We start from the raw sequence: 26,386 nt of genomic DNA, 5'->3' as shown, positions 1-26,386 counted from the left end.
TGCCTACATGTGGGAGCAATGCTGGCTCCTATTGGAAGCGGGAAGCCGGCAGAGACAACGGGGGCATTCAGGCTCCCCCTGCAGTACCCAACATAGTACACTGGGTGCCCTGGGTGGGCTCCAGGGTAAACCGGTAGACGTGGCTGGACCCCATGGGATGGGGTTCCCAGGTCCAAAATCGGCCCAGCCAGGGGGGGCGAGTGCCCCTATTGAACTTTGGCCATGCCCCAGGAAGGTGATGGCCTCGGGGCCAGAATCGGCCCAGGAAGAGGGGCAGCGCGGCCCTCATCCTCCAATATGCTTTGGCCTGGACCTGGGGGATGGGGTCCTTGGAGTCAAAATTGGCTCAGGGATGGGGCGGAGCAACCCTCTCTCATTCAGTATCTGCCTTTTCAAAGGCAAAGCAAGTGTATTTCCTCTCATATTCCACGTTGAAAAACAATCTGAAATACTTAATGGAGGTGAATGCTTTGTTGATCTATTGGAGAGCAATCAGATCTGGGGTGACTGTGACAAATGCTTTCATTCTCAACACCTCCTACTGAGAGCAACGCCCACGGTTCTCCCCTGCAATTACCCTGGATATGGAAATGCCCAAAATCACCTGCAGGCTACGTATCTTTGGTTCTGCCCCGCTAACCTTTATAGTAAGTAAAGGTCTTTCCTCCTTTTCCCACGTTGATTAACACCTTACTAAAAGGCCACGAGTTTGGCGACACATTCTTAATGCAGAGAAATACCAGGATATCTCCACCAAAGAAGCACTTGCACCAGATAATTAAGTCGAAGTACCTCTGTTTGCTGGAGATTCACCTTTTTGTAGTCTTGTTGTTTTCTCTTGCTCAGGATTTATGTTATCACAAATTTGAGAATGAAGACCATGTGAGGAACGGTCTTGTTGTCGAAATTGTATTCACACAGGTTCACTGGAGACACTACCTCGTGTTCCTTTATATAGCTGGAGTGTAGAATAGGCACAAGACATTACCAAAAGAGGTAGCCTTTACCAGTTAGGTAGAAGTTTTCGGCAAAACTGAGGACCCTTCTTGGATTAAACAAGATTCCGTTCTGGCCCTGATGGTCATTTCACAGCACAAAGAAATATAAACATAGCAGGTGCCTTGGTGGAAGCTCCACTTTAGTAAAGCACAAATGATCTTATCTTCTTGGGCTTGGCTGAGGCAAACTGGATTTGCAACTGGATTCAAGATAGCCTGGCTGATGAGGGTCCCAGGATGCTTGTTTCCGGTCCAGGGAAGGCATGGCTTGGCAGTTCGGGTTGGACTGTTCCTATGAGGCACAGGGTCAGACTGATTTGCATATAGCCATGTCTGAACTGGGGTAGCGGAGTGAGCTAAAGAATGATGATGTATTAAACCCAGATCAGTTGACTGGGGGTCACTCACACCATATCCAACACTCGTATTATCCACTGCGTCCTTCCTTAGAGACCAGACCCCAGATTCCGCCACCTACATTGGCAGTCCCACCTAAAACACTGTAAGGAAAAGTAAAAACCCCAAAACTCTGAACCTCCCAGGACCCCTTATTCAACACTTTAACACTTGCTTCTTTCATGAAGGCCAAAGCAATCCTCTTGTCTCCCTGCGCCACATTCCCTTCCCCTGGACGTTATTCCTCATGGTCCAAACTTCTGTCCACTCAGCATAGATCAATACATCAGTATCATTCATACAACAGGAAAGCTGAATAGGTTACATAAATATGCATGACACAGACACGTTTTTGTTGGGGACTGGTAGGAACATTATCCATCCCATTCCTACAAATAAAAAATGATATTGCATGTTCCATTTGTTTCAATGGAATGCCGTAAGAATTATGTCATAAGTTAGTAGTGTATGTTTTGGTGCTGCCTGAAGTGGACTACGGTCCATTTTTTGCAGCTTTAAATATTCTTTTTAATCATATGATAGAAATGATGTCCCTTCTTTGCCTTTACATCTCAGAGAAGTACATGAAATATAAAATATTATTATTTTTCTTATACCGATGTCGACAAATAATGAAGAGACATGATGGATGAAAGGACTAATTCCCCATGAAAAGCATTATTCAGAATAAATGTAAACAAGAAACGTGAATGTACTCAAATAGCAATATTTTCTAGATTCATATTTTAATGGCTTTAAAATAATCTACGATATGTACAATTTCAAGTTCTCCTGTGTTTCTTTGATCCAATTCTTACAGGCCTGTGCTTAAAGTGGTACAGGCTTACAGTCATACAACAACATCCAGTCCTGAGGAAGAGGCGGTGAAAGCACTGTATTGCTTCCTGGTTCAACATTTGGCACTGCAATATCATTGAACGTAAGTGACCTCATTTCCGGTTGACATTGTCCACTTTGAAAAAGCAGAAAAGGTAAAAATATCTTCTACAGGCAAGCCGCACAATTAGAAATCCTAAAATAAACCAGTAGGATCCCACTGGGTACATTAGAGAATGCTTTTGTTTTCTTCCCTCTTTTGTGTTCAGCAAATGTTTATGTATGGGAGGAAAAAACTGCAACAGTACCTCATTTTGTATGCTTATTAACACAATGGCTTAAAACATAAATTCCTTACATACTGTGTTGTTTAAAAAACATTTGATATATATATATATTGGCTGCGGAAAATAATGTTTGACAGCATTTGAACATGACTGTTCTAAGCGAAATTGTCCCATATGAAGGTGGATTTACCCAATGAGATGGCCGAGCGTCTTTCGAAGACATGGTGGTGTGTCGTTCATCCAGGGCTTTAAGGGGGAGAAAAAAAACTGCGGATGCCCTAAAAGGGGCGGGGCAAACCTCAAAAGGGTGTGGTCTATCTAAGTAGGGGCATGGTCTAAATAAAGATAAATAGTGTAGCAGTACCCCCTAGCTCTGACAAGCAGTCAGCTCTAGGACTCCTCAGAGCACCCCCCCCCGCGCCCTCTGTGTGGCAGCTCAGGCTGAGACAGCTTCCCGGGCGTACACACAGCCACATCACAGTACTTCACAGGTCTTTAAAAGACCATTTGCATGTCAATGATTCTTTGTCGTTTCTTCACCCCATCTTAGAGCCCCTGCTTACACTTCCTACTACTGTGCCCACAGGCATTTTGTGCAACAGTGCAAATGCTCCCTCCTCCCCTTCATCGCCCCGTGGGTATGCCAGTGGGTGCTTGTCGCCCGGACACTGAATAGGCCCCTCTGTGGTTTTAACACTGGCAGTAAACACGCCGAGAGGCTTGTGGTGCAGTGCGCGTGCATGCTCACCCGAAACACCAACAAAAACTGGAACGTCTGGTCACCCTACCTTTGACCTTTGAGGCCTGAAAATAGAGCCCCCTAGAGACCCCTTTCGAGGCCCCCCCAAAAAACTGGGGGTGCTCAGACCCCCACAGACCCCCCCACTTAACCCCTTGCATGCTTATGACGAGCTCAGCTCGTCATGAGGCACAGTGGAGCTGTGCTCATGACGAGCTGAGCTCGTCATAATTGCCGCGGACGGCCCACGTGGGACTAATTTCCTGCCTGAGCGGGCGTTCTAAAGGAGTGGGCGGAGTTGTGATGAGCCCAGCTCGTCATGAGCACAGCTCCACTGTGCAGCATGAAAAGCTCGGTGCCGCACGTGGCCCCTCCCCCCAGCACCGCGGGGGAATTAGCCCCACGTGGAAAGGGTTAAAGCCCTGTGTTCATCTATTCTTGTTCCTAGGCTATTCTCTTTTCATTCATTTGTGCAGCGGTACTGGCCACGCCATTTTGGAAAATTTGACGCTCACCCAAACTCACCTGGTTTTAATATGTTGCTTTTACTTCATGTAGGGGTATTGCTTAAAATATTCTTTGGGATTGAATTATCGCCAAACTAGCGCCAACATACGACATACAGCTGTGAACTCCCTACGTATGCTGAAGTATTACCCATTCCGGCCGGCATGAAAGGGCTTGAAAGTGCTGAACCTCTTTGCCTTTCCATGTTACTTTACAGTCCTGAACGTTGACAGACTTCACAAAGAAAGCACAGTTGGTTATGTGCCTGGCAACACACAAACTTGCGGAGATGAATATAACGCAGCACTTGGCTGTCCTGTCTATACTTGGCATCTGTGTGTTACATTTCCGGGATACTGATGCCCTTTGGAGGGAAGTCATGTTTGCAGCCAAGCACTTAGCTTTCTCTTCCCTTTCGATTTGACCAGGAACACTTTTTGAGCCCTTATATGCCCCTCTCTTCAGGCCCAACTCCTTTCCAGTGTAGATGATGAGACCCAGTAGTGATCCGGAGGAAACACAGGCTAAATGAGATCTGCGGGCAGAATCAAGAAGTAGTCAAACAGCCCCTAGGACAAGAACCACATCAGGCTGCAATTCCTCCAATGCCCAGCAGAGATCGCTCACGCAGCTGTATACAGCGCCACTCTCGTTCGGATCATCAACCTGCTGTTTTAAGTAGCCACAATATAGGTTGATGATACTTGATGCAAAATTGTATTTTAGAACTAATCCTCGCTCTAGGGATTTATTACGCATCAGCTGTGATATCCAGAGAGGTTACGGGTCTATGCCTAGTGCATACAAACCATTTACAGCAGGAGTGTTGGGGTGGACTGGACCATTAAATCCGCAGCATCATGTTAAGATGCCGAAGCACCTTCAGAGAAGAGATCATGATTCATTTGCATGTCCTGCGAACACCAGGGTATATTACATTTCTGAATCAAGTGCTTCCTACATTTAGGGGGTCTGTGTTTTGACGATGCGTTCCACTTTTCCGTGTTTTATGTGCCATGGCTTTTTTATGTTATAACTGGTACCACAGACTTCTTTCTCGGTGCTGGTCCGTCCTTCTTTCACAATAAATCCGCTCTACAGTATACAGTTGTGATGGCTTATGCAGTTACGCTGTAAAAAGTGCATTTCTTCGCGCCAGAGGCGAAGTCCACAGAACAACAGTACAAAACACAGCAAATAAATAAAAAATGTCCTAAAACAGCTCAGTGCTTGCTTTTAGATCCTCTGGTGTGCCCTTCTAACATGGGTTTCTTTCGTCCTGTTTAGAAATCATTGCAGGGAAGAATCCGGAGCCATTTTGGGTCTCACTGATTGCGCTGGAGAGGTAAAAAAAAAAAAAAAAAGAACACATTAAGGGTTTAGATTGAAGATTTTTCAAAATTCATACAGTCACAAGTAAGCGTTTATGGGCCATTTTTAAACTACATTAGCACAATGTACAGATCGATATTTTCTCCTTTGTACAATGCGGAGCAGTTTTTTTTCAAGCCAGATCAAGTACAACAATACAAGCACTGCAGAGAACGACAGCTGTGACGCAAAACACTGTTTTGATCTGTCATGAACACCGAGAGGATTTGCTTTTAGTTTCATCGCGCGAGAGAGTATGTGTGCCCGCCTCTCACAACAAAACGACGTCCTATTTCCTATATACCTCCTATGGATGTGAAACTGCTGATGAAAGGATACATCGACGGGAGTAGATTGCCCCCTAGTGGATCACGCCAAGTATTAGGATTCAGGACTTGGCACATATATTGGACTTTCTGTATAAGGATTAAGGAGACAAGGACTGCTGCGATTTATGTTTGTTCGAAGTGAATGTGTCTCTTTCCAAACGTTGTAACTGGAATTTCTGTTTTTTTCCTTCTATTTTCAGACACTTGGGTTTTTTGGTGCAGATTTAAAGCAATACATGTAAAACCATTTTAATGTAAAAAAACGTCATTTCTCGTAAAAAGTACAGGGCAGATTTAAAAGCCCCTTGCGCCTCTTTTGTGCCACCGTTGCGTCACTGTTGTGACGCAATGGCGGCGCAAAATATGCGCCATGGTGCGGGGTATTTACAACGTGACGCATCTGGGAGATGCGTCACGTTGTAAAGCCCGGCGCCAGAAGGAGGCGTTCCTGCGCAGGGTGGGTCGTTCCTGCGCAGGGTGGGTCGTTCCGGCGCAGGAACGCCTCCTAAAAGTGGCTGAGTGAAATCTTCACTCAGTCACTTTGGGGCCCATGCTGCATCAAAACCCTGTGCCTGCTTGAAACAGGCGTAAGGATTGACGCAGCATTAACAAGATAGGGCCCCTCAGAGCATTGCTGGAGCTGCGTCGTGCTTGAAAAGCAACTCCAGCAATGCGCCACTTTTACTGCACAGATGCGTGATGCATCTGTGACGTTTTTGCCCCATGGTGCGCCGCATTGTAAATGCAGTGCATCCATGGTGGCGGAGGCATGGTGCACAATAAGTGGCGCATCCCTGCCGATATGCAGGGATGCGCCACTTATTGTAAATACGCCCCATCATCTATTAAACCAGTTTTTTTTTAAAAACATTAAAAGGTAATATTCTAGCCTCCAAGTCGTGAACCTTGATTTAGCCGACGGCGGATGGGCCACCTTCCCAGCAGAAAGCTGAACCACATCCACAAGAGAAGGTCACCGAAGGTAATAAGGGAGTAAGCCTGTGGAAGATTCTCCAACTAGTTCTGAAAATGAGTCAAACTATTTACTTTTCAGCAATGAAGACATTACGGTTCCACCAGTCAAAGGCTGCGTCCGATAGGCTAAACAAAAACTAACAAGTAGTGTAAAGTGAAGTGGAAGCGGACTGGATGTAGCCCCACACTCTACCAGGCTCCTTCTACACCTAACTTCCATTGCTATCAACATTGCAACTTTTCCATCGACAAGATCTGTAAAAAACACAAAGAGCTACACATCATTAATTGAATTCCCATTGACTGGCCTGTCCGGTCTTAAACACCCCACATGACTGTTGTGTAGTTGGACATCAGGAACTACACAGGAGACGATCTGGTCAGTGAGCAGTTTCCTTTATTGCATACATATATTGCGCATTGTACACAGCAGCGCTTCGCATCTCCCGATCTCTCACCCCAAGGTCCTACTTCCTAGTGTGTCCACATCCCCCTCCCCTGACCGGATGTGTTGTCCGGTGTCCATGTCCTTAGCCCCGAGTCCCCAGGGTCCTAGTGCCTTCATATGGGCATGACATCTCCCCCCTTGTTGCGAAACAAAAGTTTATTGCTAATTGTCCCATGGCTCGTGCCAGTGATAGTAGAGAGTGGTAGAGAGAGAAAAGAGAGAGAGAGAGAGAGATAGAGAGAGAGAGAGATAGAGAGAGAGAGAGAGAGTGAGAGAGAGAGAGAGAGAGAGAGAGAGAGAGAGAGAGAGAGAGAGAGAGAAGAGAAGTGTGTCGAGCGATAGTCCTCTCACATCTCTTCGATCAGTCTCTTGTTTTTTTTACATTCTCGTCTTGGTCACTGTTCTCTGACATCCGGTAGTGGCTCCTCCTGTGATGTATCCCTTGTCTGTTCTTGCTTCGGCATGTCCTCTTCTTTGGTTTTCATTTCCTTGAAGTGGGAACTGTTTCTTGTGATGTGGTGCTGGCCGGCTGAAGCTGTGATCATGGGTCCGTTCACTGTTATCACTTTCAGCGGGTCCTTTGAGAGAGCGCTGTCTGACTTCCTCACTTGCCGCTGTTTCACCAGCACCGTGTCCCCTTCCTCTATCTTGTGATTTGTTGCATGCCTTCTTTGGTCCGCATACTCTTTCATTTTCGCTTTCCGTTCCTTGTCTCTGGTGGCGATGTCTTTCTGTACCACCTTTTCTCCTTCCTTTATCTGCGGCAGTCTTGTTCTGCTCACTCGCCCTAGTACCAATTCAGCTGGGCACTTCCAAGTGGAGCTGTGGGGAGTGCTCCGATAATCCCTTAGTGCCTGGTACAGGGCTTGTCCAATCGATACTTGGGTCAGCTTTGCTCTTTGCACCGCCTTTTTTATGGTCCCCATGAACCGTTCAGCCATTCCGTTTGCTTGCGGCCACAGCGGTGTTATTCGTCTGTGATGTATTCCCTGGTATGCCATGAATCTCTTGAATTCCTCGCCTGAGAAGGGTGGGTCGTTATCCGTTTTCAGTGTCTGTGGTGAACCCCAGGCTGCAAAGATATCATCTAGCACTGGCAGTGTTGCGTTCGCTGATGTTGATGACACTGGCCTTACTATGGGAAATCTTGAGTACTCGTCAATTATGACCAGTAGGTAACTTCCTGTCTCGAGAGGCCCGTAGAAATCTGCTGCCAGCTCTGTCTACACCACTTTTGGCAGCGGGAACATTTGTAGGGGTTCCGGTCTTGAGGGTGGTCCTGTTATTTGACATATGTGGCATTTTGTCACCATTTCTTCCACCATGCTATCCAGTCCTGGGAACCACACTTTTTCCCGCAGCATCTTTTTGGTGGCCACCATTCCCCGGTGTGACTCGTGTGCCAAATCCACTGTCCTTCTTCTCAGCGTTTTGGGCATCACTATTCTGGTGCCTCTCATTATTGTTCCATTTTCACATTCCGACAGTTCCTCATTGATTCTCTTGAATGCCAGTAGTTCTTCCTTGTCTATTTCTCTACCCACGCACGTGTTGCTATTCACGTGTCTCCATCTTTGCGCCTTGGTGATTTTCATTGCCTCCTGCATGGTGTCATCTTGCTTTGTTTCTTGTTCCAGTTCACTCAGTGTAATGGTTGCAGGTGTGTTAATTTTCAGTGTGAAGTTCAGGTACTCTTCTGCCATAGGTGTCACTTGCGAGCTCTGCGGCAGTGGGTGCCTTGACACATAGTCTGCTGGGTTTTGCTCTTTTCAAGGCTTGTGAATTGTTTTAAAATTATAGTCCATGAGTCTTATTCCCCATCTTTCTATTCTTGGCGGTATCTTGCATTCGGGTTGCCGTATATTGTTATCAAAGCCGGATGGTCCGTTACAATCATAAATGGTTTCCCATATACGAACATGTGGTAATGTTCACAGGCCCATACCACCGCCAGGCTCTCTTTCTCTGGTTGTGAATATCCTTTCTCGACGTCTGTCAGACTCTTGCTCCCATATGCCACGATGTGTCTTGGGGAGTCTCTCCCAGGTTGATGTTGTGCTAAAATTGCTCCCAGCCCCACAGGGCTTGCATCCACTGTCAGCTCCATGCATAACTTCGGGTCGAAGTAGGCCAGGTGATCTACTGCTGTCACCGCTCTTCTTATTTCCTCAAATCCTTTGTCACAATCGCTGGTCCACAGGAACTTTTGTTCTTGTTTCGTCAGTTCCCTTAGTGGTGCGCTGACAGTGGCGAAGTCCTTGATGTGTCGCGCGCAGTAGCTTGCTAGCCCTAGAAACGATCTCACTTCTGCAACATCTGTGGGTTTTTTTGCCTTTTCCAGTGTTTCCACCTTGCTGTGGCCTGGCCTCATTCCTCTTTTGGAAAAAATATGACCGAAAAATACCAGCTCATTTAGCCCCAGTTCGCATTTTTCTTCATTTAGCGTCAGACCTGCTTCTTCCAGATGTGAGAATACTTCTCTTAAGGCAGTGTCATGCTCCTCATCTGATTTGCTGAACACCAGGATATCATCACTATAGTTTAAGCTATTCTTGACCGGCCTGATTACTTGACGAATTGTCTCTTGAAAAATCTCCGCAGCCGACGAGATCCCAAAACTCAAACGCTTGTACCTGAATAGGCCTAAATGAGTGGAGAATGTCGTGATGTACTGCGACTGAGGGTCTAACTCAAGTTGGTGATACCCCTTGCACAGATCCAGTTTTGAGAATCGTCTTGTGCCTGTGAGACAACTAATCATGTCGTCTAGGTGTGGGCTTGGATGTCGTTCGCGTTCAATTGCTTTGTTCGGGATCCTCATGTCCACACATATTCTTATTTTCGATTTGTCCTTCTTTGGGACGGCCACGATGGGAGACACCCATGGTGTCGGTCCATCTGCTGGTTCTATGATATCTTGTTTCAACAGGTCTTCCAGTTCCACTTCGACTTGGGGTTGTAGGTGTATGGGCACTCTTTTGTGATGTTGCGTAACTGGTCTTACAGTTTCATCAATATGCAATGTAATCTGTTGTCCTTTTAGCTTTCCTAGCCCTTTTATTAGCTTGGGGTATTCTTTTAGAATGTTCTTTTTTTCTGACATATTATACGTCATTTCCATTAGCCCCATCACTTGTGCCGTGACATTGCCCAACAAGCATTTTGGCTGGGATGTCTCCTTTGAGCACGTGTATCTCTTCCGTGAGTCTTTGATCCTTGTATCTTAGTTCTTCCTTGAATTTTCCCATATTGATTACTGGTCATTTTGACCCCCAGGTGAATACTCACACTCGGGATGGCGTTAGGGTTGGCTTTATCTTCATTTTCTCATACTCAGAGACGCACATGATATTGCACGTTGTGCCACTGTCCAAAACAAATGTGGTATCATGTGGCCCCACTTTTATTGTTACTGACTCTGTTTCCTTTATTTTCTTCTTGTCTACCAGACATATTTTTTCATCACATTCTTCTTCATCTCCTTCTGATTCTGTGTTGACCTCCGTCATGAGGTATAGCCGTTCTGTTTTTTCTTCTTCGCAGTCTTCCCCTGACTCTGCGGATGAGCTTCTCACTCCTGTCTCTACATGCCTGATATATCTGGTCGTCGGCATTCTTGCTTTGCTTGCTCTTCCTCTGTCGTTCCTGAACTGTGCCCCTTGACTTACGCTGGTGTAATGGTTCCTTCCGTTGCATTTTCTGCACGTTTGGCCAAATGCTGGGCATGGGCCTCGGTGTGGGAATTCGAGTCTGCATCTATAGCACGTTCCTTCTTGTTGCTTACTGCCTGCCTTGTCACCTCGCTCTTATCTCCAGTTTCCTGTTCTGTTGTTGTTCGCCATCCGATGAATTTGTTCTCCACCTCTTCCTTTTCCACGTTCCATCTCTTTTGCATGTGCTGTTGCTTGCGCTTCTGCTCTCCCTAGTGCGAGGATGTTTTCTAGCGATATCGGCTCTTTGAGTATTCTTGCTCGGAAATCTGTGTCCCGGCATCCTTCGATGATAAGCAGTCTTATTGCCTGCTCATTGTCAAACTTATCAAATTCACAATGAGTCACTAGTTTCCTCAATCTTGTTGCAAAATCATCTAGCGATTCTTCAGCCTGTTGAAACGCAATCATGAAGCTGTATCTCTCAAAATCTACGTTTCTTTGTGGATCAAACTTGGCCGTTAGACATTTTTTTTAGTTTGTCATAGGTGGCAGTTTCTTCTGGTGGCAGTGTCACCAACAGATCCTCGACCTCATCTCCCACTAAATTTAAAAATAGCCCTAGTGTCTTGGCTTTTGTGACATCTGTTGAATCTACATAAATCTCAAAACGCCTGATCCATTTCTCCCATCTTATTCCTGTTTGGGGTTCCAATAGGCTGAATGGTAGTGGTCTCCTATATTGCGCACTTGGTTTCGGGTCTGCCATTTTCTTCTTTGTATTGCTCCTTGTTCCTTCTTATTATTTGTTTCTGGTCTTTCTACTATTTTTTTTATTTTTTTTATTTATGTGACCTTGTTGTTTTCCTTAAGTATTTTATCCTGTGTCTCTTTTTCCTTTGTTTAGCCTTTATTTGCTTTTCTTAGCCTTGTCTGTGCTTTTTTCTTTCTTTTCTTTAAAATTCGGCACTTTTTGATTATCCACGATCTTTTCCTGACTTTAAGATGGCCGCCGAGTCGTTCTGGCTTCCTATTGGCTTATTTGCCTGACTCCAAGATGGCCGCCGATAGTCTCGCGGGACTTCACAGCCAATCCTATCGTTTCCTGACTCTAAGATGGCCGCCGGTGCTTTCCTGCTTGCTGATTGGCCCTCGCGCCTGACTCCAAAATGGCCGCCGAGACTCTCGCGAGAGCTCGCGCCAAATCTTTTAAACTTCGCGCTTCCTTACGCGGCGCTTACCGGGGCAATCAGATTTCCTTCGCAACGGTCGGGGTGGGCTCCCGCGTCGCTGCGCTTCTGTGCCTTCTTCTTTGTTCTTTTTTTTTTTTTTAGTGTGTCTTATATAGCGCACGGCTACCCCAACGGGGTGTCCCGGCGCTTGCATTGGGAACCCGTCCTGGCTTTTCCCTGTGAGATAACCCGTACTGGGCATCCCCAAGGGGAAAGCCAGGCATCCTGCCGCGGGGGGCCGTAGTGGAGATTAAGCAACCTATTGCCCAGAGTTGCAGAGTGTGAACCCATGATTCGAGTAGGCACCGAAGTGAGAATTATCGAGTCCGTGGACACTTGGGCTCAGACCCAGTTCTTCTTTTGTACTTGCTGCAGCCAGCTTCTCCTGTGGGCACGACGATATCCACGGGTCTTCTAAGGGCACGCAGAAGAGATTCGGTCGCCTTTGTCGCCAGTTGTCGTGTAGTTGGACATCAGGAACTACACAGGACATGATCTGATCAGTGAGCAGTTTCCTTTATTGCATACATATATCGCGCATTGTACACTGCAGCGCTCCGCATCTCCCGACCTCTCACCCCGAAGTCCTACTTCCTAGTGTGTCCACATCCCCCTCCCCTGACCGAATGTGGTGTCCGGTGTCCATGTCCTCAGCCCGAGTCCCCAGGGTCCTAGTGCCTTCATATGGGCATGACAATGACCTGGAATTCTCTCCAGGCACTAAACCCGAGTAGACCTCAACGCCTTCTGTGACTCATTGCCAAGCACCCTACCTAACCCAAATGAGAATTTAGACAGGAACGATGAAGTGATCTCCGATTGGCTAACAGTGGCAAGTAATATGCATGCTCCCCTTGACAAAGCCAAACAGGCTAGATGCCATGATGCGTCTAAATGGTTCTCAAAAGACTTAAAATTAGCCAAACTTTAACTTCGCCGTGCGGAACGTAAATGGTGGAACAACTATTCGCTTGACAAAAAGGAAGTCTATACACAGCACCTTGAAGTAAATAAGATATCAACAATGCAAGCTAAATCTGCTTTTTTCTAAATTACAATTTTTAACTCTGTCATCAAATCAAAGGAGATCTTCGGTACTGTCTCAGAACTCTGATAGAGTGACTCTACACATCCTACCCACTGAAAACCTGTGAGACACCCTTAACTCTTTCTTGATTGACAAAATCAAGATGATAAAAGACAGCATTCCCCTTAGCTCACACCTCAACGCAACTTCCTTAGAAGATAGAAACACAATTACACAATTTGATTTCCCCGCTACCGCCAAGGACTGTCTTGTGGACCTGCTGATCAAAGTTATATTGGGATCTCCAAATGGTGCTTGTCCCCCACAAGTCCTAAAAACAGTATTCTCTCTCTTCCCCGACCCCGCCCTCGCCCTCTTTAACTTGTCCCTCAATCAAGGCAGAGTCAATAGCTCCTTTTAGGAGGCTATAGTGGTACCACTCCAAAAGAAATCCGACGAAGACCTTTGCTCCTGAAAAATTACCATCCCATCTCCTTACTCCCCTACTTATGAAAGGTTCTACAGGCATATGTCGCTCAACACCTCTGTTCTGTCCTAGAGGAGTCCAATTTCCTTGACCCTCACAGGCGGATTTCCTGTCAGCCCATTCTACTGAAGCTGTCCTCATTCCTGTAGTAGATGACATGCAAGAAGAAGCAGACAGGGGCCTCACTCAGCCGCTGGTCCTCCTGCACCTATCAGCAGCTTTCTACAAGGTCGACTATGATCTCTTGGTGGACAGTGTCAGATCTGTGGGTTTATGGGTCACGGTGCTTGACTGGGTCATTTCCTTTATAAAGGGCTGCTTGCAGTCGGTCCGTCTGTCTCCCTTCAGTTCACCCATAGTTCAGTTGTACTGTGGAGTACCCCTGGGATCCTTCCTGACCCCTCATCTTTTTAATCTGTATATTCACCCTTTAGTGCACTCCCTTTAAAAAAATGAAAGTCAGAATCTGTAGCTATGCTAACGAAATGCAGTTTTTTTTACCATTGACAACTCCCAGGAATCAAACAAAGCTTCCCAAAACATGATGCAGTACATCCGCGACTGGATGAACAACAACCACTTAAAATTAAATTCTGACAAAACAGAAATTGTCATCACCAAAAACAAGTACTTTTTGTGGAATCCTTAATTCTGGCCTCCTGCGATGGGTGCTACCCCTATGCCCAATCACACTGTATATACATGACCAGAGCGCTTCAAATCAACTAAACATAACGTACAATTGTCTCACCTCTGCATCACCCACAAAAGGCTGCCCTCTGCGAAAACTGCTGTTTCACTATCGCCCAAAATGTCACAATCATGCCTCACATTGTGAAATTTACAAACATTATTTAATTTCAACTATTCCTACTAAAGAAACAAAAACAGTAAACCTCTCATACCAATTTTATAACAGCAGCACAGGCCTAGTCCTCTTGCACCTTGACAAGGGTAACAACCTATTCCGTTGCCACTCAAAGCCAATCTTCTAAAAAGATAGACCTAATAATCACATTTCAAAAAGAGCTACATTGGCTTCCCCCAAAGCCAGAATGGACTAAGATGGCCAGAATCACCCTATACTTTTGCTTCTACAGCTACCTGAACAATCAAGGAACTAAACTCAACAGTAAGAGGAGCACCAACGGTAAATCCCATCTCCTACGGGCGATCCCGAAATAAAAAACAGACAAATACACTGATCTAGCCAAGCTCCCACTAATTTTAGAAACAACTCCCAGATTCCAAGATTGATCCCTAAACTGATTACAATTTTGATACTGTCATGCCTGCAAATAATGAAGGTAGAACTCAAGGTGTGTGAGGGACGATAAAAGCTAATATTAGGTTTCGTGCCCTTTTATGCTACTGCTTTATATTAAATACATTATGCTCTAAAGATTGCCCCTTCTTTGAACTGGGGGTCTATGAAAGGCACTCACAAGGGTTCTGATGGGATGGTGCTGGAGTATGTTTAACAGCAATCTGGCAGCACACAAGCTGTAATTTATTGATGAGAACAACAGGTTTTCCCACATAGAAAGGAGTTTCTGTAGTCTAATCTTGATAAAGACTATTGCCTGAATGACTGCTTTACGATGATCCATCACTGAAGAAAGCAAGCGCCAATGCCATTGGCAGATGATAGCAATTTGGGCAGACTTTACTGATCTGCTTTTGAAAGGTTAACTTATTATCTACAAGTACCCCCCAGCTCTTACCTGAATCTACAGGAGTCACAACTAAAACTGGAACCTACTAGAGGGAACCCCCTCCCCTCCCCCAAGAACCACCAAATAAATGTTGCCACCATTCAGTTTTGATAAGTTAATTGCCATCCAGGGAGCAACAACTAACTGGCCGTGCTTAAATTTAGTGAATACAGATTGAGCATCCTCATTAAAGTAGATGACAGTCCACCTCTCTTCGGAGTACAACATTGACTGAAAGCGGCATGATCCGATCAATGCACCTAAGGGCGAAATACAGATTGAATAGTGTAGGCCTGAGTCACGAGCCCTGTGGACTCCTTTGAATAATAGAGTAAGATGCTGAAAAGAATGTGGAAAGCTCGACAGTCAGACCTCATAAAAAAAATAAAATAGGTAAACTACTCTAGTTCCTCTTCTTGATTGGCATGAGAGACTATCAAAAGCAGTTCTCCGCTCTAAGATCAGTGCTGCTGTGCTGCTTCTATTTAGAATTTATTGTAGTCATCCCATTGCTAATAGCATATCTGATTCCATGCTCTGCTGAATTTGAAATCCTGGCTGAGATGAATCGAGAAGATGTTTAGCTTCAACAAATTGGCTATTGACCTATCAATTGTTTTTGTGAATAGAGGGAGTAAAGATAGAGGCCTTAAGTTGCTCAATACCATGAGCTCTGCTGCAGTAGCACATAGCTTGAGTGGGAGGAATAATGTTGGCTGTATAGCGGGTATGTTGGAAATGCGCTTTTTCTGCACGGTCACCCAGGATTTCTTTGCCTTTTTGCTGAACCCCAATTTTACTGGCTATAGAACTCTGTGCACTTTAACCCTGCTATCCAGGGGTAAAGTGCTCATTTTTCAATATGATGAAATTAGTATACTCTTAACTGACATATTTAACTTAGCTCTAAGTCTCTAGTACATGGTACCCAAAATATACCCTGGGCCTGTAAGTTAAATGTCATCAGTGGACTGCAGCACTCATTCTGCCAACCGCTGCAGTGACAATGCAAACATGTCTGCAGGCCTATGCCAGCAGCCTGTCGGCACAGATTTAAACTGAAAATTCAACCTGTCAATATAATCTCTTTTGACAGGCCTAACACCCTTCTTTTAAATTTTTATATTTCACCCCCAAGTAAACCTTACCGACCATCATTGAGGCAGTGTGCATTGTATTTAAAAGTAGGACATGTAAAGGTTAATGTTGAATATGCCCTTACAGTGGCTAGCATCTCAAGGCTATTTTCACTATAGCTAGGTTAGCTGTTCTATATTGAAGCATTGGGATGCAATATAGAATTTAGCATCTGCCATCTCCTCTTAGGAAACTGCTACAAAGTTCATCTTTGGACTCTGTAAACTATTTATTACTAGCCTAATTCATTGCTAAAGTTGGAACTGTAATACATATTTTACACAAGTAATTTTGAAGTTACCTGTTATGTACCTAAAGCCTCTAGAAGCCCATTTGCATGAGCTTCTAATGGTCACCTAGGATCTAAATAGCCCGCATAACACTGTGTGAATTTGCTCCCAGATCAGAGACAAAGGCCTTAGGTATTGGAAAGAGTCAGGTTTCTCTGGTGGACAGACACTCTATGGTATGTCCAGGAACTTAGTTAATTTCAAAGGAGCCTACTCAACACAGTCAGATGTAGCTAAACCTAAGCCTGCCCCTTCTGTTGTCCCCTAACCCACATAGGAACCAGGTCCAGTGGGCAAGGAGTGACCATAGTGGAGGGATTGTTCATATCCCTGGCCATGCCACTATGGTGGGCACAAGAGCTCTGCACAAAGGAAAAAAGGTTCTGCCATGCTGGGTTTGGGTTCACATACATATATACGGCTTGACCCGGATGCTATTGTTCATTGGGCTGAACGTTTGTTTGACACTCTTAATCAACAGGGGGACAGTTTGTTCTATTTCATTTTTCGCTTGATGTAGATTGCTGAGTACAGTCTTCGTTTTGTTTCATTTCCACAGATACACGAATGCAACCCCTGATGATGGGGCCCCCTGTGACCCGAAATGCATTGGGTTGTACATCATGGATGATGATATAACACTAACATATGGATCATATGAGAAATTATTGACGAATAGATGTCATTGGAGTGAATAAAACTCTACAATTTTGAAAAATAAGTGCTGTATGAACTTTGATATATTTATGAACATTTGAACCTTTGTTTAAGAAACTCTTGGGTTTCTAAGTGAAGTGCGCCGTCAGCTTGGAGGGTGTCTCTCCCCGAGCAGTCTCGTGCAAAAGAGATTAGGTTCACACCTGGGAACTATTACCACACATTGGTTAGAGAGTGGCCTTGAATTTGCCCCACCCATAGGCTGGCACTGGGCACAATGTTAAAAAGGGGTGGAGTTAATACACTCCTTTACACTCAAAGGGTAATCTGCTAGTCATCAAACTCACTGCCTGGGGAAAGGTATCACCTCCGGATCATGGGTGTATGAGAACATAACTCAAGCTGCACTATCCCACCCGGGAACAGCATCCCCTTTTCCCACTACTGAATATCGTCACCTAGAGGGATAGATCCAATCTTCACAAATGTTTTTAATATACTTCTTAAAAATGCTCAATTACATTTGTGCTCCAAATAAAAATCATAGGTTGCTGATCATTACTTAATGTATATTATTCATTCAAAATGTGTTATTCATTTTGTCATTGCAATTACTCATTCATTCTTTAAGTAGATCCCACTTTGAACATATCCCCATGCATTTTGGGCTGCTGCCCTTCATCAGGGGGTAACAATTCTGAAGGGAGAACATAAGTATACAGTATAACCTACAAACCAAATGCAGGATAAAACATCACAATTTAATATTTGTGACAAGGAAAAACACATCATCATATTTACATTTGAAGATCTGTAATGTTTTTAATATACTTCTCAAAAATGCTCAATTATATTTGGCCTCCAAATAAAAATCATAGGTTGCTGATCATTACTGAATGGAATTTATTCATTCACAATTTGTTATTCATTTTGTCATTGCAATTACTCGTTCATTGTTTAAGTTGATCCCACTTTGAACAAATCCCTATGCATTTTGGGCTGTGTGCCCTTCTTCAGGAAATAACAATTCTGAAGGGAGAACATAATTATACAGTATAAGCCACAAACCAAATGCAGGATCAAACATCACAATTTAATATTTGTGACAAAGAAAAACACATCGTCATATTTACATTTGAAGATCTGTGATCTATCAAATACCATTAAATGCCTGCGTGCGATCGCCTCCACCCCTAACACTGATGGTGCAAATTGTGAAGCTGCAATATATAGTGGACTTATGGACCATTAGTTTCGATCACAAACTATAATAATGAGCTGGAATGTTCCTAATGTTGCTATTTCAGAAGAAAAAAAATTGTGAACTTGAACGTTTCATGAGCGTACAATTCCAAAGTGTCAAAGGTCATGGGGACTCACTAAAATGTAAATTAGAACTATAACTCATTGACGTTCATGCCATTACATCCCACAGGCCAATCATGTATGCCTCGCAAAAACATAAATCTAATATGAATGTCCTGTGCGATAAAAGTGCTAAAGTAATACAAACACTATTCTAAGGGAATCATTTGAAGTAGCCTGCAAGCAGACAAATGTAAACCCCTCAGTGGATTTCAAAGGCCTCCGAAACTCAAAGCACACATTGGAGTCGAATCCCCAAGCGCCGCTTGTATCTGTCTAGCGCGTGCCCCCTCACCGTCTGACTGTTCAAGGCATGAGCCCAAGAACACAAAACTGAGGTTTAAATTATCAAATGAAAAAACTCCAAACAATGGCTGTATGGGACCACATGTCGGCTTTCTGGGAGCATATGTGCTTATCGCATTCCTTTCTATTATCATAACATGGGCACAACACAGCACTCACATTCAGTCCTGCTGTACCTCACTCAAAGGTAATGGTGAAACCTTTAAAAAGTAAACTCAAACCAAAATAAAGAAAACAGTGCACTTAATTCCATAGCTGATTGTCATTTAACTATCCCAAAAGCCATAGGGAAACGGGCTAATAAACCAAATGTCTTGGTGCTAATCCTGCCATAATACACAAAACAACCATTCCACCTGAAGTGAATGTGGGTTGCCTTTAAATCGGTGGCCAAAAACCTACCGTTCAATGCGGAACAGGGTGCACAGAAGATATTAATTGGTGTCTAAGAACGGATCCATTTTAACTTGTTTATATACACCGCCATTGGTAACAATAGAAAGGGGACTCCTAAACAAGTTCTGAACTTACTAGTGGAGAGACGTATAATCAATGCCTATACTATGGTTCGAGTCCTTTCTTTCGGACCGCCAACAGACAGTCTGGGCCCCTCCGTACTCAGCCGCGGTGCCGCCTCTGGAGGTGGGAGTTCCTCAGGGATCTATTCTGAGCCCCACTCTTTTTATTATCTATATGTCCCCTTTGGCGGCGCTGGCTGAGTCTTGTGGTGCCCAGATTGTCTCTTATGCTGATGACTCGCAGCTCCTCTTCACCTGTGGAAAGAACATAGAACTTAATGAAGAGCGGATTAAGTACTGCCTGGATACCGTCTTTGCTTGGTTCCAACTAAACCAATTGAAGTGTAACTCCGATAAATCGGAGGTCCTTTTTTTTGGCTGTCTTCCGGACCCCGGCTGGAAATCGTGGTGGCCGGTAGATATGTTTCCTCCGGCCACGGACACTTCAGTTGCGAAAAATCTGGGAGTGAAGATGGATAATGGGCTCACCTCCAAGCCTCAGATTCTGGGCTTGGTTGGGCAATGTTTTGGCTTGCTCAAAATGTTGAAGAAATTTCTTCCACTCCTCTCTATCTCTCATAGGAGGACGATTGTTCAAGCCCTGATAGGATCCAGATTGGATTATGCGAACGTGCTCTACCTTGGCCTCCCTGACTATCTTCTGTCCCGCCTGCAGGTGGTGCAGAACTCTGCGGTGCAGGCAATATTCGGTCTTGGCCGGAGATCCCACCCCACGGGGCTCCTGAAATCCCTTCACTGGTTGCTCATTCGAAAGCTTATTGTATTTAAAACCCTTACTCTCGCGTTCAAAGCTTTGCATGGAAAGGGCGCTCGCTATCTGAGAAACAGGATTGGCTTTCACCATCCTGCCAGAGCCGTACGCTCAGCTTCATTGGCCCTGGTCACGACCCCGGTCATCCGACGTGCCCAAACCGGAGGTCGCTCCTTTAAACATCTGGCGCCTAAGGCCTGGAATGCCTTACCAGTGTCACTAAGGAAGATGGACAATCTATTGTCATTTAGAAAAGAGATCAAGACCTGGCTGTTTTGCCAGTAATTCCATCTGCGTCTTTCGTTCTGTGCCTTTTTGGGTCTGACAGCGCCCGGGACACTCTGTTTGAGTAGCTGAGCGCTCAACAAAACCCCATTTAACATAACATAACATAACAAAAGCTTTAATGTCATCAATCTCCCCAGTGGCCTTTGTGTTCTTCCTAGGACATTCAAAGAAAACAAATGAATTCACTAACACTGAAAAAGTAAGTAACTATGTGAACTGATCTTAGAGAACCACTTGTATTGGATTATTCGAAATTACCCAATTAAATGTCCAGTGATATATGGTGGAACGACGATCTAAAACTCTGAAACCTGCACATACTATGTCAAATGGCCCTGTAAAAACAGACTCGGTCCTCTCTCTTATGGAAATGTAGTGTGCCTAAACCACATGTGCCTGACTCAAAAAGATAAAAAATATGTCTCTATAGGTGAAGATCGAGTCCGTAACATCTGGACGATACAGAACTCTCTGATGTCTAATAAAATCCGGTATGTAAGTAGGTCATGAACATGAGTATCAGGATAAAATGTCAAAGTACCCTAATGGTCAATCAATCCAATGAAAATAAACACTTAATTCAAAAAGTGTATTGTATATTATATCTTGGGAAGATGTTACGATGTGATCTATGTATAAATGAGCATGAATGGTGGTAGTACAATCAAGGTGTATTTTCTCAGAATCCTCACAATTAGAGAAAACAATTGAATTCCATGTGATCAACCTTTAGGGTAAAGTGTCCAGTTGTTTTAGTCAATAGATTTCTCTCTCCAACAGATTCTTCTTGTTGTCAATACCATCTTTTATTGAAACAACCTCCAATATGATGAAACAAAGTTGACTTACTTTGTGGCCTTGTGTATGAAAATGAACTGTCACAGTGTATTTCTCATTCTTAGGAAATATACTGCTTTTGTGCTCAGCATTTCTAGTTGTGAACTTCCGGTCAGTCTTGACCATGTAGGCTAGACTGCAGGGACACTTCAACAAGTATTTTACACTTTTGGATTCACAAGTGGCTCTCGTGTGCAAACTAATTTTTTGTCCCTTTCGATGGATGAGTTATTTCAGTGCCTCTTATGATATTGTTGCAACGCCTGCAACTCAAACAAGCCAAAGCGCTTTTATGTTTCAAACTTAGATTGGATTTTTTTTCTGGGTTCTTCCTTTCCAGAAGTTCTTTTACATTTCTGTATCTCTCCTGGGAAACTAGTGGTATCTGATTGAAAAGGTCATGAAAATCTTCTTCAGTTTGAAGCATAGACCTGTGTTTCAAAATATTTTATCTCAATTTTGCACTTCTGGATGAATACTTGGAGACAAATACCATTCTTGTGGAGTTGCCTTTATCCTTTATTTTAGGCAAGAACATTATGATCAACAAGTTTAGACACAGGGGTTACCCTAAAACTATAATCCAAAAGGTACTTGACAGAGTTGAAACCAAAGACAGATCTGAGTTATTGAACAACATTAAGGATAAAGGCATCTCCACAAGAATGGTATTTGTCTCCAAGTTTTCATCCAGAAGTGCCAAATTGGGACAAACTATTTTGAAACACTGGTCTGTGCTTCAAACTGAAGGGGATTTTCACAGCATTTCCAATCGGATACCACTATTTGCCTACAAGAGATCCAGAAATGTAAAGGGGCTACTGGAAAGGTAGAACCCAGAAGAAAAATCCAACCTAAGTTTGAAAAATAAAGGCCCTTTGGCTTGGTTGAGTTGCAACAATATCATGAGAGGCACGGAAATCACTCATCCATTGAAAGTGACCAAAATTAGGTTGCGTACCACAGCCGCTTGGGATTTCAAACATGTAATATAATTTTTAAAGAGTCCCTGCAGTCTAGCCTATGTTTGTGACTCTGAACAAAAGGCCAAAACTAGAATTACTGAACACAAAAGCAATATACGTACTAAGAATGAGAAAACAACCGTGGCAGTTCATTTTCACACACAATGCCACATCATAAGTCAACTTTGCTTCATCATATTAGAGATCATTAAAAAAAAGACATGATGGTATTGACAACAAGAAGAATCTGTCGAGGAGAGAAATCTATTGGATAAAATGACTGGACAACTTACCCTAAAGGGCTTAAATGATCTCATGCAAATCAGTTGTTTTCTGTAATTGTGTGGATCTTGAGAGAGTACAGTCTGGTTGTATTATACCATTCATGCTCATTTATACAAAGATCATATCATAACATATTCCTAAGATATAATTTACAATACACTTTTTGGATATAGTGTTTATTTTCATTGACACGATTGAAAATGAAGGCACACTAACATTTTACCCTGATATTCATGTTCATGACATATTTACGTATCAGATTAAGAAGACTTTAACAGGTTCCGTGTGGTCCCGATATTACGGACTCAATCTTCACCTGCAGAGATATATTCTTTATCTTTTTGAGTCTGACACATTTGGTTTAGGCACACTTCTTTACCAGGTGATAGAATTCTTGGTCCGTTTTTACTAAGGCATCGGACATAGTATGTGCAGATTTCAGAGCTTGTTTTAGATCATCAGCCCATCATATAGCACAGGACTTTCAACTGGATAATTTTGAATAACCCAATACAACTGGTTCTCTATGATCGGTTTACATAATGTGAAAATTGTATAGCGGCAACTGTTTCATTCTGTTTTTGGTTGGTTTTACAGGGGGGGGATAGGGTAAGTGAGTCTACATTGAGTTTTGGCCCATATACAAGCTAGTCATGTACTTGATGATGTATTGCGATACTGATAATGTACATGACTCAATGATATTTTGACTACTATGTGAGTATACACAGTCGGGTCAATAGGATAAGATGTGATAGTACAACATATATGGTGTAAAACTGATGTAAAAAACTGCACATAAAAATGCACGGGTCCCGATTATCCAAATTGTAAATCTGCAAATGAAAAACCTAATAAAGTTTGTGTTAAAAAAAATGATCGGTTTACATAGTTATTTTTTTTTCCATGTGAAGGGTTCCATTCGTTTTTTTTAGTGTTCTAGGAACAACAAAACAGCCACTGGGTAGATTGACAGCATTGAAGCTTTTAGTACAAGCATTAACTTATACATCTCTCCACTAGTAAGTTCTGAATTTATTTGAGGAGTTCCCTTTCTATTGTTACCACTGGTGGTGTATATAAACACATTAAAATGGCGCCTGTCTTAGACGCAGAGGAATAGTTGCTGTGTGGCCCATTCTGCAGTGAACTGTACATTTCTGGCCACCGATTTGAAGGCAACCCACATTCACTTCAGGTGGTACGGTTGTTTTGTGTATTATGACAGGATAACCATCAAGACAATTCACACAGGTTGAGCACACTTACGTTTATGAGCATCTTACATGTTCCCCTATGAATTTTGGGATAGTTAAAGGACAACCAGCTAAGGAATTGAGTGCACTGTGGGGCCCATATTTTCGTTTGAGTTCACTTAACTTTTTAAAATCTTTGACCATTACCTTTGGATGAGGTACAGCATGACTGAAAGTGAGTGCACAGCTCTGCCCGCATTATGGTAATAGACCGGAACGCAAAAGCACACATGTTCCCAGAACGCTGACACGTGGTCCCAGACAACAGTTGCTTGGAGTTTTTTCACTTGATAATTTTATAACTGGAGGATGTGGCCTCACAGCTAGAGTGACTGACTTTGAAGCTGTGGAACCAGGTTTGAATCTGGCAGGAGGCTCAAACATCCTGTGATTCTGGGCAGATCACTTAATCTCCCCATGCCTAAAAAAATGAATGTATATATCTGTAATTCAACTGGTGCTCCTGTAAAGTGCTCTAATACCTTCGGGTCGAGTTCACGCATTATAAAACTGCCCAAAAAAACCAAAACACAGCTTTGTGTTCTTGGGCTCATGCATTGAATGGTTAGATGCTAAGGAGGTGGGCACTAGACAGATAAAAGAGGCGCTTGGGGATTCGACTCGAATGCATGCTTTTAGATGCGGAGGCCATTAGAATTCACTTTGGGGTATAGGAATGTTCTCATACATCTGCTTACAGGCTGCTTCAAATGATTACCTTAGAATAGTGTTGGTATTACTTTAGTGCTTTTATCACACTGCATTAGATTTATATTTTTGTGAGGCATACACAATTTGCTCTGTGGGCTGTAATGGCATGAACATTGTCAACGAGTTTAGGTTTTAATTTACATTTCAGTGAGTCACCCTTGACCTTTGACTCTTAGGAGGCGTACGCTCATGAAACGCATAAGTCCACAAATGTATTTATTTTTTTGAAATAGCAAGATTAGGAACACTTCAATTGGTTATTATAGTATGTGATCCAAATGAATGGGTCCATAGGTCCACTGTATATTGCAGTTTGACAATTTGCACTATCAGTGTTCGGGGGGGAAGGCGATAGCACGTATGCATTTAATGATCTTAGATAATTCACAGATCTTCAAATGTAAATAAGACAATATATATATATATTTTATAAATATGAATCTGTGATTTGGTTGGTGGCTTAAACAGTATACTTATGTTCTCTTTCAGAATTTGTATTCCCTGATGAAGGGCACACAGGCCATAATGCATTAGTATTTGCTCCTAGCAGGATTGTTTCAAACAATGAACAAGTAATTGCAACAGCGAAATGAATTACATATTTTTAATGATTAAATTACATTTAAGCAACGATCAGCAAGGTGTGGTTTTTATTTGGAGACCGAATGCAATTGAGCATTTTTGAGAAGTATATCAAAAACATTTGTGAAGATTGGATCCATTTCTCTGGGTGAGGATATTCAGTAGTGCAAAGGGGATGCTGCTTACGGGTGGGACAGCGCAACTTAAGTTACTGGGCATAATGTGGCACCCGCAGCATTCTCCTCCAATCACTTCTAGACCCCTGGAAGAACAGAAGAATGCTGGACCGACTGCCTGTGATCAGAGAAGACCATTGAAGACTGGACCAGATCTCCCTCTTCTTCCAGGATAGGCAAGTGACCTCCAAAGATCATAAAGCTGACCTCCTGTTCTTCCTTCTGTTCCACACTTCTGCTTACCTTACCTCTGCTCATGCCGGCTGCTCACATAGACATACTTCCCTCTGCTCATGTCTCTGCTCATCCAGGTCGGTCACCTTCTGTTCCTGCTGCTCACACACCCCGTTCATAAAGTTTGCCTTTCTGCTGCTCATAATCAGTCCCTACGCTTCACCCTATTTTGTCTTAGCATGTTCATCTGTTTCACTCAACCTACTAAAACTCACAGTGCTTTGCAACCAATTTCTGTCTGTAACAAAACACTTAATTTCACTGATTCCCTTATTACGCAACACTGTTCCCTCTTCAAGTCACTGGTCTCTGATCCTCCATCCTGCCAGCCAATGCAGTACCTATTTTTGGTATTGACCACTCTCCCTCCTCCCTCACCCAGCCATCTTTGCTCCATGTCATGCAGCATGAATTTCTCCACCCTATCACCCATCATAAACCCTCCAGAGGGCATTCAGCAATATCCCTCCCTGCTGTAACCCAAGAATGCTCATCTCTATGGCACCCATCACACTCTCATTCAAGTGCCACCTACTAAATTTACTCCTTGCCCGTTTCAGACGGCGGGCTCAGAATGAATTCCCCTACCTCTATTTCGCTGAATATCCAAGTAAGAAATTCCGTGACCTGGGAGTACACACCAGGCTTCAGTGCTTCACCACACCCTGTTCCCCAGCTTGTTATACCAGCTAGATACCATCGGTTATTGACTTCACAGACTAGTGGACCTCCACTGTCCCCCTAAAAAGGCAAAAAGGGAAATAAGAAAACTGTTAGATTGGTGCAAAGCATCTTCACCCCTAACGATGACTTCGTAATCCATTAATACTTTTGGCTTGATAACTTCAGTCATTATTACACAATTTGAGATAATTATTCATATGCCGACCACAAGCTCCAAAAGTCATTCCCACTTGGGTTTAGCTGCTGTCTGAGAGCCCCTTTGAAATGTGTTGTGTCAATCCATATCCTCATAGACAGATGTGTTTTTAGCCCATGACACACACAT

At 43.6% G+C, this 26,386-nt stretch overlaps 1 protein-coding gene across 1 annotated transcript in view; it reads right to left on the bottom strand.

Moving 5' to 3' along the window:
• Positions 1 to 2,121: 2,121 nt before the first annotated feature.
• Positions 2,122 to 26,386, bottom strand: part of TMPRSS13 (transmembrane serine protease 13) — a 229,667-nt gene continuing 205,402 nt past the window's right edge. Inside the window, exons 12-13 of the mRNA XM_086957023.1 lie at positions 25,966 to 26,118; positions 2,122 to 5,101 (exon numbers count right to left, since the gene is read on the bottom strand). Coding sequence (XP_086813149.1) covers positions 5,090 to 5,101; positions 25,966 to 26,118 — 165 coding nt within the window. The 3' untranslated portion in view covers positions 2,122 to 5,089. The remainder of the gene's footprint in view (positions 5,102 to 25,965; positions 26,119 to 26,386) is intronic.

This window comes from Lissotriton vulgaris, chromosome 2_1 (assembly GCF_964263255.1).
Source record: "Lissotriton vulgaris chromosome 2_1, aLisVul1.2, whole genome shotgun sequence".
Classification (NCBI taxonomy): Eukaryota; Metazoa; Chordata; class Amphibia; order Caudata; family Salamandridae; genus Lissotriton; species Lissotriton vulgaris.
This window is presented reverse-complemented; position numbering and strand designations above follow the sequence as displayed.